We start from the raw sequence: 15,770 nt of genomic DNA, 5'->3' as shown, positions 1-15,770 counted from the left end.
GATGAGTATAGCAAACAAAATAGCAATTGAATGATTTTAATATGTCATCTGTGAATGAATTGAATATTTGGTCTGGAATAATCAGTAATGCAGAGGCGGATCCAGAGGGGGGTTTAAACCCACTCCCCTTTTTCTTGGAAGATCAATGTATTTGAATGGGGACATATGGTTGGAACCTCGCCTTTATCTTGGGTTGGGACCCCCTCCCCCCATTCCCCCTTTAAAAAATTGCTGGATCCACCCCTGGTTATAGTTAGGTATACATGTTATCTCAATCAATTGCATGCACTGATGCGGGTCCAGACCCAGTATTGGTCTTGTTTTGAATTTGAAGCTGCATTCTAATAATTGCTAGGTGATTATGATATATCAAAATGGGACCAATTTGATTTTGACAAGGTGTTTTAATGCTAATTGCTTATATGTGAGGGAAAGTGCATGTACATGTATCATGTGTATTATGACTTATGTGTGACGTACAAATGGCTTGTAAATACTTCAAAAGTTTTATTGTATTGATTTATGATACTTTGTGATTTTCAAATTCAAGTGTCAGAAGTAGTCTTATCATACCTCTTCCCTTGAAGTGAATGATGGACAATACTTATCAAAATTGTTCTTCAAATAAGTTATCATGATGAAACATGTTGGTCTTTTTGACTGATTTTTTGTTAACAAAGAACTGACAAAAAAGGTCTAAGATGTTTGTAAATTAAAACCTAATTCTATCAGTTCTCACAACCAGATCACAAACTTTGAACAGGTTTCAGAGTTAGATTATCTTATGGATTTAATTCCACTGTTTTCAATCACAAACCTCAGAAACTTCTATGAAACTAAAAATACTCTGATGTCAGATTAAAGGCTAGAATCTACAATAGTCAAAAATAACCCCCCTGACACATGTAGTGCATGTAGGAAGTATATAAGAGATGTGATTTCATGTTTTATATTTTAATTCCCATACTTAAACATTAAGTGTTTTATACAATGTGAGTCAATGTTTTACAAGTGTACAAAAAACAAATAAGGAAATTCTTCAGCTGCTTATTGACCTTTTCCTGATGTGGTTTACCTTAGATACATGTAGTAAATTCAAATGACAGTATTTCAAATGATTTTTTTGGATTTTTTTTTGGTGATTCAAGTCTTTTTTTGAAAAGTTCATACATCATGTACATCATGTACATAGTCATAAAATACTGAATTATATTTGAATTATTTTATTACGTTAATACTGTTTTTTAGACTGACTTTTTTACCTATTGATTTTCATCATTTTCCCTACACATAAAGTTTTGTGAAGAATACTTTTGGTCTTTTGGGTCTGAGAATATTACCTGAGATGTAATAATTATATATTGTTTTTTATTTGTTTATTTATTTTGGTGATAAATCTTTTGGGGCAATCATATGTAGTTTCACTTTTATAACAAAGGAGCGAAAGATACCAGAGAGACAGTCAAACTCATATATTGAAAATAAACTGACAACGTCATTGCTCAAAAATAAAAAGACAAACAGACAGGTAGCCATTTTGTCAACCAGACAAAATTGATTATTAAAATACAAGTATGCCAAGGAACATTTTTCTTTTTGTTATTGATATTAAATTGACTGCCCTCAAAACAGTTTTGTTGACTTAATTTTACATTATTGAATTATAAATATATTGCTAGTAGGTAGTACAAAGACAGGTCATGTGACATTGGTGTCGATTGTTTATTTAGTATAAAATTGAAATCATGTGAGGATGAAACATTGGAATATATGACATACATGTATACATGTATTAAATAATTGTTTGAAATCATTGATATATTTCAAAAGTTTATCAAAAAGAATTAGTCTAAATCATTCTAAAATATATTTAATTGGATGTAATTGATACAATATATTATATATGAAAATCCTCACACTAAACATATTTAGATCACTTTTACCATATATAGTTCAATGTAGTTATCAGGTTATGAACATTTAAAGTCATGATAGTATTTGCAATTGCTCATAAGAGGATAAAAAATCATATTATGAAAAATTGAAACTGAAAAACAAAATGAGTTAAAGTATGTATGGGCTATACATGTATACCAATCAGTCTTGTTGGGTAACACTTTTATACTTTCCATAAGTGACTGTCTGAAATGTATTTTTTTTTACACAAGTGAACAATTACTTAAAAAATCTGACAAAGGGAAATATCTTTCAAAGTATACATCTTTAAAACAACAAGGTTTTTGTTAAGATTGGTATAATTTTGATATAAAGGGAATGCTAGTTTTGTACGGATATACATTTTTATTTGTAAATGTTTCTAAAATAACTACAGAAGTCAATTCAAACACTTGCTTAACTTGTCTTACATGTACATCTTACGTTAAAATAACCAGGTTCAGTTTGTGTGTGGTTTACCTATATTTCATGCAAGAGTGATTCATATAAATATGACAAAAAGTCCTGATCAAATCAAACGGGATATAGGTATAAAAGGAAAATGTCTTTGACATGTCCATTTTTGGTACATTAATTCCTCTTTAGACCATATATCTAAATTAAAGTTCCAATTTCTGACCCTGAAAGGTAAAGCTAAGATTCCATTTAAATGTGTAATATATTATATATATTAATGTATACTTGTAAAGTCCACTCCTATTTGATATTTGTTCAGTACACCTTATACTAACGCCCTATATATTAAAACTACCATATTACAATGTATATATAACATGTATATAAACAATTTATTTGGAAAAAAGGCTTAGCATGAATTTAAATCATATTTTGAAGTTTTCTTAACAATTTTATGAAGTTTAAATAATATTTTATCCTTGACTGAAAAATAACTGATTTAAAGTATGTCCTGGTTTTAATTTATGTTGCTATCCGTTAAAATTATGTTATTTAAGTAGAATTATTTGCACTTCCTCAAAAGGGTGGAGAGTCCATTTGTATCTACACTTCCTTCACTGCAATGCAAATGTTGTATAAACAATGTCAGATACACAAAGAAATATCCTAGTTTTGATGTCCACCCATGAACTAGCTCCTAGGCTATACACTGTTTGATGCTGACTCCTGAATATAAACATAAATAAACTCATCATACATGTAGATACCAGGATTAAATTTTGTATTTTACTGAAGATGGGTGTTTCTTCTACAAAAGACTAATCAGTGACGCTCCAATTAAAAAAGGTAAAAAGGCCAAATAAAGTACGAAGTTGAAGAGTGTTAAAGACCAAAATTCCTTAAAATTTTGCATAAATGTGTGAAAAGTGAAACAAACGGTTCTTATGTAAACTTATGTAATTTTCTTTTGAAATGCCTACAAGTACATATACATAAACTTGTTAAGATATTTATTTTTCTTGGATTATAAAGATAGAAGGAAGCACAAAAAATTTACTGAATTAAATCATGTTTACTGTTAGTGTATATTAGTGTAGATCTTAGAATGTTTATGCAAACATAAATGCCCATATATTTCCCCCTTGTATAGATTGAATGAAATCCCCCAAATAATTCTAAACATTTTGTTAATTGATACATGTGATATGCATTGAATTCAACTTTAACAAATCTTCTTAATCAACTAATTCTGTCACGATTTATGCATTTTAAAATTGGAAAAAATTATAGGTCAAGATATTTGTAGACAATAAAAACAACAAAACAACATACAAGGTTTTTAGAAAATGAACCTTACAATTTAAAGTCCGCTTGGTTTACAATTCAAACCTAAAGTTTGTCAGAGTTCCAAAAATATTAAATAAGCAAACATGCCTGATGTCTCATTGATAATATGTCATTGCAATTGGAAAATTTTAAGCTCAATAAACAGGATAATTTTGGTAAATAGGCCACACATGGAACAATAAATATAATCAACAGCATGCTTGATGGTTTATTGTATACTCAAAGAAGAAAAGAAGACTTAAAATTGGGGGGGGGGGGGGGGGGGTTAAAAAAATTACCAAATTATTATCATTCTTATATGAAACCTTGTGTTTTTCTTTTATAGTAAGACATTGAATTTTTAATGTCCATTAATCATTTGTCATCAGTCTTATTTAAGATATTATTTCCTTTCATATAAAATAAACTTGTATAAGATTCACAAATGAATTCAAATAACGATTCTTGGTATATTCTGAGTTTGTGAGGGATTCAACTTATTGCAATTAATCAATAACATTACTTGGTCCAGGTATTAGTAGATTATATTTCAGGTAATTTACATTGAAATAACTATCTATAACACTGAGGCAGTTACCTGAGACCTAATAGTTAAAATACTTTATTTCGTTTATAGTCACACCTTTGACAGTTTAAGAGATTACAATCAATGACAAAGGAAATCTTGCATGTACACATGTAAGGATGATGATAATTTAAAATCCATTAATGGTAGTAAATCAGGTTTATTAGTTATTAGTCAAAAAGGGTCCAAAACCTGAAGTCGCATGTCAGAAACTTAAAACCATATCAGGAAGGTTTGTCAAACATTAGGGAAATCAGTGAAAGTAGGTCAAGTTCATTCTGTGTCCTCACCATTCTAGAAAATATAGAATCAAGTCCATGACACAACCTATAAGAAAATGATTATAGTATATACATACCATCACATAAAAACAATAAAGCACCACAATACTGTAATGTTTAAAAAAGCCTATGCGAAGACCACTAGTTCAGTCGTAAGTGCAGGCACTTCTTATTGGGCTAAAATGCCAGTAAAAATATTTTATAGACGTACATGACTTTGTCTACTTATACATTTGTAGTTATAATTTTACTAATTTAGCTGTTTCTTTTTCAGGACAAATTTAAACCAGAAAAGTTTTGCTATGAAGTAGAATGTGATTTACCCAATGCAGAAATATACAAATTCACAGGTTATATGTAAGTTGAAATGCATAAAAATTTAAAAAAAAGAATTTACAATGTACTATAAGAGAAAATAAATTGATGGATTATCAACCAGTCCCCTACTTCCTTTAGAATCTTCGATCTATAGAGATACTTGGGTTTTTTTTTGTAATATAATTTTAATAATTCATGTATCCATACTTCACTACTTTCAATCGCCATGTCATACATGTACATACATAATTATAAGTATGTGATGTAACAGTGTAGTAACGTCTGAATTGTTGTAATGCTGGTCTGAACAATAAGATTTGTATAATCAGATTAACCTTGAACCTATTTATGTATTATATATGTATTATAGGATTAAGTGTGTATGTACACACAACTTGACTGCATTCATAAAACCTAAAACAAGAAATAACGTGTGTGTTCTTCACTCTCTTAAAAGGGTCATTCTAGAGATGATGAAATTCTTCTCTGCTTGAATGTTTGTGCCCTAATTCTAACTTGGGGAATGCATATAGTCATGTTTCATTCGTTGATAGAATTAAAATGACAATCACCGTCACATTTTATATAAATTTTCAAATTCCTGTTTCACCTAATCTAGTCCAAACAATCATACAATTATAACATTGCAAGCATATTTTTTATTTTTTTCTTGGACACCTTCCTCCCAGAAAAAATAAAATAACCTTGCAAGATGTCATAATTATTTGGACTACACCTAATTGGTTTATAGATTAAGTCACTCAAATTGTGAAAACAAAATTTACTGTAATTAAAACGTAGTAAATATTACTTTGGTATGATTTAGAACCTGATCCTGTTTCACCAAAATTTAACGACTTTAATCAATTGTAAGTCCTTAACAGTTCAGTATACTTAAGGTCAAAGACGTATAAATTTCTTTGTGAAAGACACGCAAGGTACAATTGTACTATGATAAACTGTAATATAACCTATTTTCCTTCCTGTTCAGAAATTTTACACACCATACCCCATCTGTTACGTGTATACATGTACTAAGATAAGATCAGTATTGAATTATTGTCAGTTTAGCCTGTGGGGTTGGATCAATTTTCAGATACTGGGTATATGTAATGATTTAACACAGACAACAATAAACAATAAATATTGTAAATAAATCTACCATTATCACAGGATTTTAAATTTTAATAGAATGATACTAAGTACAATACAATATAAGATCAGTAATGAATATCTAATGCAAAGGTACTACCATTATATTATGTAATTATTCAATAGTTCAGTTTGGTGTTTTAAAATATTTATAGAAAAAATAAATGGTCTAATGATATGTTATTGTCTTGACTTTTATATTCTTTTTTAAACACAAAGAAGTGTGTTATTGTGGTTATCATATATTTTAAACTTATTGAAATTTCTTGTAAACTGTCAGTTAATTAGAATTTCCTTTAATCAAATTATGCTGATAAGAAAAACTAACAATATAGACTTTGGCAAACTGCTTCAGTTTTTTTCAATACAAAAAAATGCAGAATTTAACAGGGTTCTTACTTGCATGACAAAATGTTACATTCCAATAGTTTATGAACAATTATGGTGGTTATAAACATATATATGAATAAAAAACACAAGATTTACAAAATATTTGTATCATTTCTGGGTTTTTCTTTGACATTATTTTTTCATTAATTAACAGTAAACATGGACCAGATAGAAAGAAAAAAGTACCATTGAATAAAGACAATCTGTTACTGCGAGGATGTACTATCAGAAACACAGATTTTATAGAGGGAATGGTTGTGTATGGAGGTAACAATTTAATGTTAAAATTCATTATAAATGCTTTAACAGTCTCTTACAGAAACTGCAGAAATATTATCTTTTCTTTTATCATACTGAACATTTCTTCTTATATTATATAAGTCAGAAGATGTGTTATATATATGATTGCTAGCAAAACAACTCACTATATGAGAACAAATGACATAGCAGTGAACAACTCAAGTTCACTCTGTGACCTTCAACAATGAGTAAAACTCTTTGTCAAATAAAAAAAGCTATAAAAGGCTCCACATGACTAATGTAAAATAAATGAGAAAACTATGGCCTTAGAGATTTGTTATTGAAAATGTCATTAAATAAAATGTTTTTCTCATTTTTAATAGAATTAAATTACCAAGTTAGATAATGTTCTCTTTTTACCTTTAGTTATTAGATCAGATTTCATTGAACTGATGAAACTCCAACGCTTTATTTTTGTGTATTTTAAATATATTTGGCATGTTTTATTTTTGTGTATTTTATTATATTTGGCGTGTTTTAGTTTTGTGTATTTTATTATATTTGTCATACACTTTCTGCCACCAATGCTTAAAAACTAGTTATTTTGTCTTAAAATGTCTAAACAATAATATGCAAAATAACATTTTTCACCTCAAAACATTATAGGCAATATTGCTAACATTACAAACAGACCTAAATTAATACAGATTAGACTGTTGGTTTTCTGTTTTAAATGGTTTTACACATGTTTAATTTTGGGGTCCTTTATAGCTTGCTGTTCGTTGTTAGACAAGGCTCTGCGTTGAAGACCGTACTTTGAATGGTTCACATTCACAAAGTGTGACTTTGATGGAGAGTTGTCTCATTGGCACTCATACCACATCTTCTTATATCTATATACAATCAAGACAAAAATACTGTGTAAGCTATGACTGAAATTATATTTAAAGTTAACCTTAGTTTAAGTAAAAACTAACTTCACAAAGCAATCATTTTATCAGGCAAAAATTCAATACAATTTGATGAAGTTTACTCAATGACCATATTTTTTGTTTCCATGTTGGCTTATATGATAGATATATCTGGATTTGGATTAGTATTAGTTTTAGATTTCAGAAGTATTTCATTTTCAATGTATTTTTCAGGTCATGAAACGAAAGCAATGTTGAATAACAGATCTCCACGATATAAGCGTAGCAAGTTAGAGAGACGTATAAACCGTGATGTTATTTACTGTGTTGTTTTGTTATTGCTGATGTGTTTTCTTTCTGCAATCAGTAAGTTACTTTATATATTTTCTATGTCTAAAAATATTTTGGCTACTCAAATGAAAATTGTTGAAGTTTTACAAAGGCAATTGAATTTTAAGTATCTTATGAGAATGGCTGTAGTGCTGTCACTGCGACCTAATTCTGTCTTCAGTTGAATGGAGTCTATTACAGTATTGGTATTTTTGTTAATTTATTTGAAGGTTTATCAATACATGAAATCTTTGGTAATGGAAAAAAAGACATTACTTATTTTAAAAAACTATAAAAAAAAACTATATACTGGTAAAAAAAATATAATTATACCAATGACACAGATAGTGTTAAAAAAGATTACAGTTATTTATAGATGATATAAATATGATATATATGTCATGTGGGTGCAAGAAAGAATACCATTTTAATCTAACTTTTTATGTATGATCATTATTTACAGTAATGCTTTTTAATGAAGGAAAGATTATACTGGTATTTTATCAGTAATAAGATACTTAAGAGAGTGTATATTTTGTTCATTATTAGAAATATAAACTGTTATTAGATCAAAGGTAAAGGGTAGAAATGAGATATAGTCATGTTAACCAAAGATAATTGAAAAAAATCCTATGACCATGATGACATTTAATATAAGATTAGCTTACTTTGTTAGTTTATACTGCTATTACCTAGCTTATAAAAATAGAATGATGTGGTATGATTGTCAATGAGACAAATCTCCACCAGAGACCAAATTACAAAGAGGTTAACAACTATATAGGTCACTGTATGAACTTCACATCATCGCTTTACTTTTGATTTTTATCTCCATGTTTTTTTATTTTTTTACCTGAAGTACATTATTTTTATCAAAAGAAGAGATGAATCAAAATTGAACATGACCATTAGCATTGTCACATTGATTCAGTATGAACTCTTCTAAATATATATGTCATATATGTTGCAATACAAAACAATTTCTTCATATAGTTATCTAATAAGAATATTGGTTAAAAGTTACACTCACATTTTAAATACTTTTTTAATATATTATTATTAATACTAGTTTTATCTTTATATACTTCACCCATAATTTCATGGTTTAATTACTGTGAGTTCATTTATTTTCGTGGGTATCAATTGCAATTTTTTGAAATAAGGAAAAAATGAATTTAAGTGGATGCTTTATTTCCTGATATTACAAAATTCTGCATACAAAAAAATTGTACATCACTGAACATTTAAATTTGTGGTTTACCTGTACTAATGAAATATAAGAAAATTGATATCACAGGAATGACAATCCTCTGTATTTAATAGCTAACATCAAGGTTAAAAATATCAAATTCTTTTTTTCCTTTTCAGTGAGTGCAGTATGGTTAGGAGCCTTTGAAGACAGTACCATAGTCCCTTTTATCCCGTTTGAGAGTGAGGAATGGTACAATCCGTATTTCCAGGGATTTGTTGTATTTTTTACCTACATTATATTATTCCAGGTACATACTGTCAACTCCTTTCAACTATATAAAGGGAAGGGGTGTAATAAACAGACATACTCTCCCTCCTTCATCCTATACTGATTGACTCTTTAAATTCTCAGTGTATTTTATTCTAGGTTCTATAATTAAAATTTCTAATATATTAAGTTAATTGCAGTAGAATGTTTGAAGTATCCTTAGTTCTGAATAGATGCATTACTATTCATCAAATAAATTTCCAAACAAAAACAAATTATTGAAAAAATATTGTGACCAAAGGCATCAAAGATATAAGGAATTCTGAATTTTCATTATGATGTGAAGGTCTACCATACCACAATGTTGTAACATATGTGCTTTCACAAATAATTCATCTATAAACATACAGTTGCCCATGCTGACCAGGTTATTTTATACACAATTTTACATTTATTTGTTAGAAAGTAAACTGAATCAATGCATTTTTTTAAAAAGTCATTTTAAAATCATTATTCATTAAAGGTATGAAAAAGGTGTATAACCAAATAAAACAAAAGGTTATCTTTATTTCATATATTTCATGTAATATCCAATTTCAGAAAAATCAATATCAGTTATGTATTAGCTATAAGATGAAATGAAATTTGATTCTATGAATCTTAAAGATAATGAAATTTACGTTGAAACATTTAAAACAAGGTGATTAAAAAAAATGTTAAAAGAATATTGAAGTACAAAGACTGCAAGGTTTTTGCTGATTTGATATTTTTGCGTTTTGACTTATTATGAAAACATTATTATCATTTAAACTATATATGTGGACATTCGTTAACAATGGGATTTTCAAATCTAATTATTAGTTTGATAAACATTTTTTGCTGGTGTTGTAATGTTTTAGTAATATTTCTTCTGATTTTGAGTTGTAGCATTTTATTGGCCGATATTTAAAAAAAAAAAATTCCTTAATTCAAGAAAACAAATGAATGAAAATATTAATAGCTAATTTGAAATTGAATAAAATTGAAAACAACAACTTATGATTTTGTTGCGTCCAAAGCTTTTTTTTCATTTACTTCTCATCATGAAGGCTCATACATTGCAAGATTTAAATTGGCATCTTCAGAATTGACCAGCTAGTACAACAGTACTTGAACTTCTAACACCACTCTGCAACACCCTTTAACAAACTAAAAATTTGGATTAAAGAGATAGAAACTATTTGTTCTGAGTTAGAAAATGAACCCCTTGCACATAGCAATCACAGCTTCTACATCGAAATCTGAATAGATTAGAATCTGAAAACAAAGTACCAATAACCAACTGTCAAAATCATGAATGTATATTTTATAATCCAAAGGCTGCTAGAAAATGATGGTAAATCAGATAAACTATTCTCCCATTCCACATATTTTCTCAGAAGCTTTTCAGAATGATTTTCTGTTTATTTCAGACTGTGATTCCATTAGCCTTATATGTGTCAATAGAACTGGTCAAACTAGGACAAGTTTTCTTTATTAACTATGATCTGGATTTATATTACGAGAAATGTGATAAAAGAATGGAGTGTCGAGCTTTAAACATTACGGAAGATCTCGGACAGATTGAATATATATTCTCTGATAAAACTGGGACATTAACAGAGAATGAGATGGAATTCAAATCATGTACAATATGGGGGACTGATTATCCACACGCTCCAGGTTTGTATAGTATATTTTTTCTTAGAATCAATTTGTGTAACAATCAATTTAACCCCACCACATTATTTATGTATGTGCCTGTCCAAGTCATGAGCCTGTAATTCAGTGGTTGTTGTTTGTTTATGTGTTACATATTTGTTTTTTGTTCATTTTTTTTTTATATAAATAAGGCCATTAGTTTTCTCGTTTGAATAATTTTACTTTGTCTTATTGGGGCCTTCTATAGCTGACTATGCGGTCTTGTCTTTGCTCATTGTTGAAGGCCAAATGGTGACCTGTAGTTGTTAATGTCTGTGTCATTTTGGTCTCTTGTGGACAGTTGTCTCATTGGCAATCATACCACATCTTCTTTTTTATAATAACAATATTTTAAGAACACTGTTTATTGGGTATTGTTGAGAAATCATCTAAAAAATTATCTTATATCATAGACATATATGTTCTTAAGTCATACTTAACCTACATTCTTTTAACTACATAAAGATGTATCCAACTGTCATAATTACATTACGGTGATTAAATCACACAAAGTCTTACAATGATTCTTTAGATTTCACCTGATTGGATAAGGCATTGGAGTACTATGATGAATTGATTAATATGGCAATCTAAAATATATTATAATCATTGGTCTGGAAAACAAATTATAACATTTTACTGACTATTTCCTAATATTGAGAAAGTATTAGTTTTGAATTGTAGTATACATGTATTTGGTTTAAAAGCTACCAATATCTTTTAACTGCTTCCAGAATATTAACATTAAATGGTTATATTAAACAACAATTAAATTTAATATATTATTTATTTCTAGAATTTGACGAGAATATAGACGACAGTGAAACAGACAGCAGATATTCTATAGGAACTAATATTAGTAAATCAAGCTCAGTAAGTGCATATATTATCTGACATTTATACAGGCTTTGTTTAGAACTATGATTACATTGCTTGTAATGAATTACAGTGATTTCACAGTGAAATAAGAGCCAATATTTCACATATGAAATAAATTCAGTTGTCTCACTCCTCTGACGTTATACAACAATAGGCATGGTCAATATGTCGCATCAAAGCAACTGTAAATGTGTAAAAAAATATATAGTTCCTTACATTTTCTTCTTTAATTCCTCTAAAAATCCCATTGTGGCAATGTAATAAAAGGAATAACTAATCAAAGAATTCAGATATCCAAAAATATTTAACTTGTGACTGAACAACACTGATAATTAACTCATGTACTAGGCATATTCTTGTTACATTTGATTTATGTAAAAATAACAAGTTTTACTTTAAAAGTAATTTAATGTCTTTAACAGTTTGCTAGAGGGTTTAAATTTTGTAAATTTGAGGACGTTCAATTGTTACAAGTAAGGGAGTGGCTTATGGTACTTGTAATACAATTAAACTGCTTTGTTTTGCTTTGATTGAGTGTCACTCATCATTTAATTAGTTTTCTTGTTTTAAAAGATAATTTCTTAACACTGTAACTTTAAAAACTAATATCCAAGTTGTAGTGATTTGCTGAGTTGGCACAATGTGATAACCTTTGTCACACTTCCTTAAAAATGCTTAGACATAATTTAATCAAATGTTATACAGATTCATCTTCAAGATGTTAAAATTTTAAAAAATTTCAGAGGAATTCTATTTTGAGTGCCTTTAATAAAACATGCATAATTTTGCTTATATTATATAATGACTACATATATAAAACACGGGTCGTCTTGAAATACTTGCCCATTAAATTTTTTTTAAACTGAAACATACTGTATTACAAAATTAGTCCAAACTGTATTCATGATAAAAAAATATTTAATTCTTTTATAGACTATGGAAAATCTAAAAATAGAGCCAGGATTATTCCGAGAAGTAATGACAATGAGTTTGCGGAGTTTGACTAATGTAGAAGTAACTGTTGACAGCAGTGGTGGAAGATCAACTAATTATAACGAGATGGAATATCAGAAAAGTCAGAAAATACAAGATTTCTTCCTGCTGATGGCCATTTGTAATACTGTTGTTGTAACAACTCATGCTCATGAAGATTTGGTAGGTACCAGTCAATCACTTGACAGGGATACAGTTTGTTTATCTTTTTCTCACATAGATAGTTCTTTGTTAATAGTTTTAACTGTGTGTTATTTGTAATTGGCTTACTAGCTTCCTATTTAAGTGAACTGTTTTGTTAAAAAGTGTGTCGTCTTTACATCTTGCTAGTAAGTAATAGGATTTTACAAATGGATGAGTAATCATTCATGTAGAAAATTACCTATTAGAATCTTTGCTATTATAAAGGTGTTTCACTTTCTCACTTGTAATACTAACCACTGTGTTTATTTGTATTTGTATTAGATTCATACTACGTCTTCTATAATCAGAATTAGATCATTCATGTAGTTAATATTATTTAAAATCAATTAAAACGTAATTGTCACATAATTCATTGCCATACTTAAACATTCCGAAATTAGAAATAAAGTGAGAAAATATCATTTCACATGGAATTTTTCTGTTTTTAATATACCAAAGTTAACTTAAAGTAGCCAAAATATGTGGCCTGCTACAAAACCGAGTTTGATACTAGATGCTAGATTAGGGAGGTTTTGGCTTAAGATTCTGTTTAAAACTTTCTGACATACATTGTAAGTGGACAATCTCTTTTCATAGCTTTCATTGTTCATTCATTCTTAAGGGTCCATTATTTTGAAGATTTTACCACCTATTCATACATTTCAGTCCAAAAAGATGGTTTGATTGTTTGTCCTAGTCATCAGTTTCATTGTTGGGAAGAACAACAAAAACATTCATTCAATTGAAAAGGATTTTTTTTCCTCTTTGTGCCAAAATTTTCAATCTCATTTATTCTCATCTGCCTATTCAAAAAAAAAAGAAAATGGAGTATAAATATTTTGGTTGGTTATAAATTGCCTAACAATGTTATTTTAACACACTAATTAGCATGTAAATATTAAAATGTAAAAAATATTTACAATGCCCTAAAAAGTAAAGGTTATATTTTAAACTAGCTTCAGCGAGCGTGCATCTGTCTTGGTAAAATTGGAATATTTTGGTTGATTATGAACCAGTTTTAATGAATTCAGTTCTATTTAAATGGCTGATTTTTTGGATTTTACATTTATTGTTGCCATGTTTTGTACTTCATTTCTTTACCTTCACTTTTGAGGTTGATTCTCTGAAAATTCCTCATTGAATTTGTTATGTGAAACAAAGTCATTTATTACCTGTTGTGAATATATCATGTTCTAAGTACAGTTTTATTTAGTAGAATCAAATAATTTTTTTCCCATATATATCATATTTATATCATACCATACACATAAAGGCTGTTCTATTAAAACATATATTGAACATCAGATTGTCATTCTAACAATGTCAGAGATAACTGTCTCAGATTTTTTAGGGGTTTTGTTTAATTTTTGTCCTTTGAAACAAAAATTTACAAACTTATCCATTTATACATAAGGAATAAAAAAAGAATGGCATTAACTTGTTTCCTGTATATTTTAGAGCTAATTTCCTAATGCATGTAGAATAAGACTTTGGTTAGCTTGCTTGTTTTATTTGTATATTGTACAATTATAAATGGGCCAACAATAAATCAAATGTAAATATAAGGTTTAACTATGCCTGTCTATATTGTATGCAGACGTCAATCTTAACTTCAATGCTTCATCTAACATTTATACAAATAAAGCAAGCAACCCAACCAAAATCTTACTCCACACACATTAGGAAATTAGCTATAACAGGACAGCCTTGACATGTAGTAACTAGACTGCAGTGTGATTATCATCTATACATTGTTTTCAGGAAGACATCCATTTGGAAATGGTAATACTTATTGTCAAAACATATGTACCTAATTAAACAAACGCTTATAATTTATTGTGTGTCGAAGTCAAGTTGTAGGAATGCAAATTTGTTGTTTTGAAAAAAACTAAATGTGGAAACAAAAGTTGATCTTATGAGTATAAAATGTGTCCCTGAATATTTTGTTGTGGTGTTAGTGTCATTGGATATATGCATGAATATTTTGTCCAAAGTGATACCAAATGTCAACTTGAAGCAAATTCTTTATAAAATTCTTCAATTAAAGCCTTCAATTTTTAAGATCTTATAAAATCATGAAAATTGAAATAAGTTAAATAACGACACACCTAGGAAAATACAAATGATAAATACTTCATATATATCTTAGTTTAGAGTTGTATAGGGCAATATTTACTCAATATAAACTAGGAAATGGTCCTGCATAAAAGGATTAGCTAGATGATAGAAATGCTTGGTAAAGGTACTCTATAAGCCTACTGGTACTTTTAAAAAATGGTAAAAAACTTGACCCATTATGTGTATTAGGTTTGACCTCTAATGTGTATTTAAAAGGAAGGGTTAAGTCTATATTTTATGTATCTTTATTCTTTTAACTCCATGCTGTTTTTCCAAATTTTTCAAATTTGCAGAGGATCTGGTTTAAGCTTGTACCTTTTCATTTTTTATTTGCGTATTCTCAATACAATTTAAGTTACTTTAACATAAATACCACAAAACTAAATACTTTTTTCATACAAACAAATAGTTTTTGTTGTCTAAGTGCATGGTATATATAATATTTTTTTAAAGGAAAGAATAAATTTATCATTTTTCTTCTATAAAAGATAACTGAATGTATCATTGCTTTTCTTTTTGAAAATATATTACTC

General features: G+C 28.5%; 1 protein-coding gene across 3 annotated transcripts in view; it reads left to right on the top strand.

The window, feature by feature from the left end:
- The window catches only part of LOC134695797 (phospholipid-transporting ATPase VD-like), a 36,829-nt gene that overhangs the window by 4,727 nt on the left and 16,332 nt on the right, over window positions 1–15,770 (top strand). For all 3 annotated transcript variants that reach the window (XM_063557207.1, XM_063557206.1, XM_063557208.1), the window contains 7 exons: window positions 4,820–4,902; window positions 6,560–6,672; window positions 7,791–7,922; window positions 9,255–9,385; window positions 10,797–11,046; window positions 11,861–11,937; window positions 12,877–13,098. In XM_063557207.1, coding sequence (XP_063413277.1) covers window positions 4,820–4,902; window positions 6,560–6,672; window positions 7,791–7,922; window positions 9,255–9,385; window positions 10,797–11,046; window positions 11,861–11,937; window positions 12,877–13,098 — 1,008 coding nt within the window. The remainder of the gene's footprint in view (window positions 1–4,819; window positions 4,903–6,559; window positions 6,673–7,790; window positions 7,923–9,254; window positions 9,386–10,796; window positions 11,047–11,860; window positions 11,938–12,876; window positions 13,099–15,770) is intronic.

This window comes from Mytilus trossulus, chromosome 14 (genome assembly GCF_036588685.1).
Source record: "Mytilus trossulus isolate FHL-02 chromosome 14, PNRI_Mtr1.1.1.hap1, whole genome shotgun sequence".
NCBI lineage: Eukaryota > Metazoa > Mollusca > Bivalvia > Mytilida > Mytilidae > Mytilus > Mytilus trossulus.
Note: the sequence above shows the minus strand (reverse complement) of the source record. Positions and strands in the feature narration are given on the sequence as shown.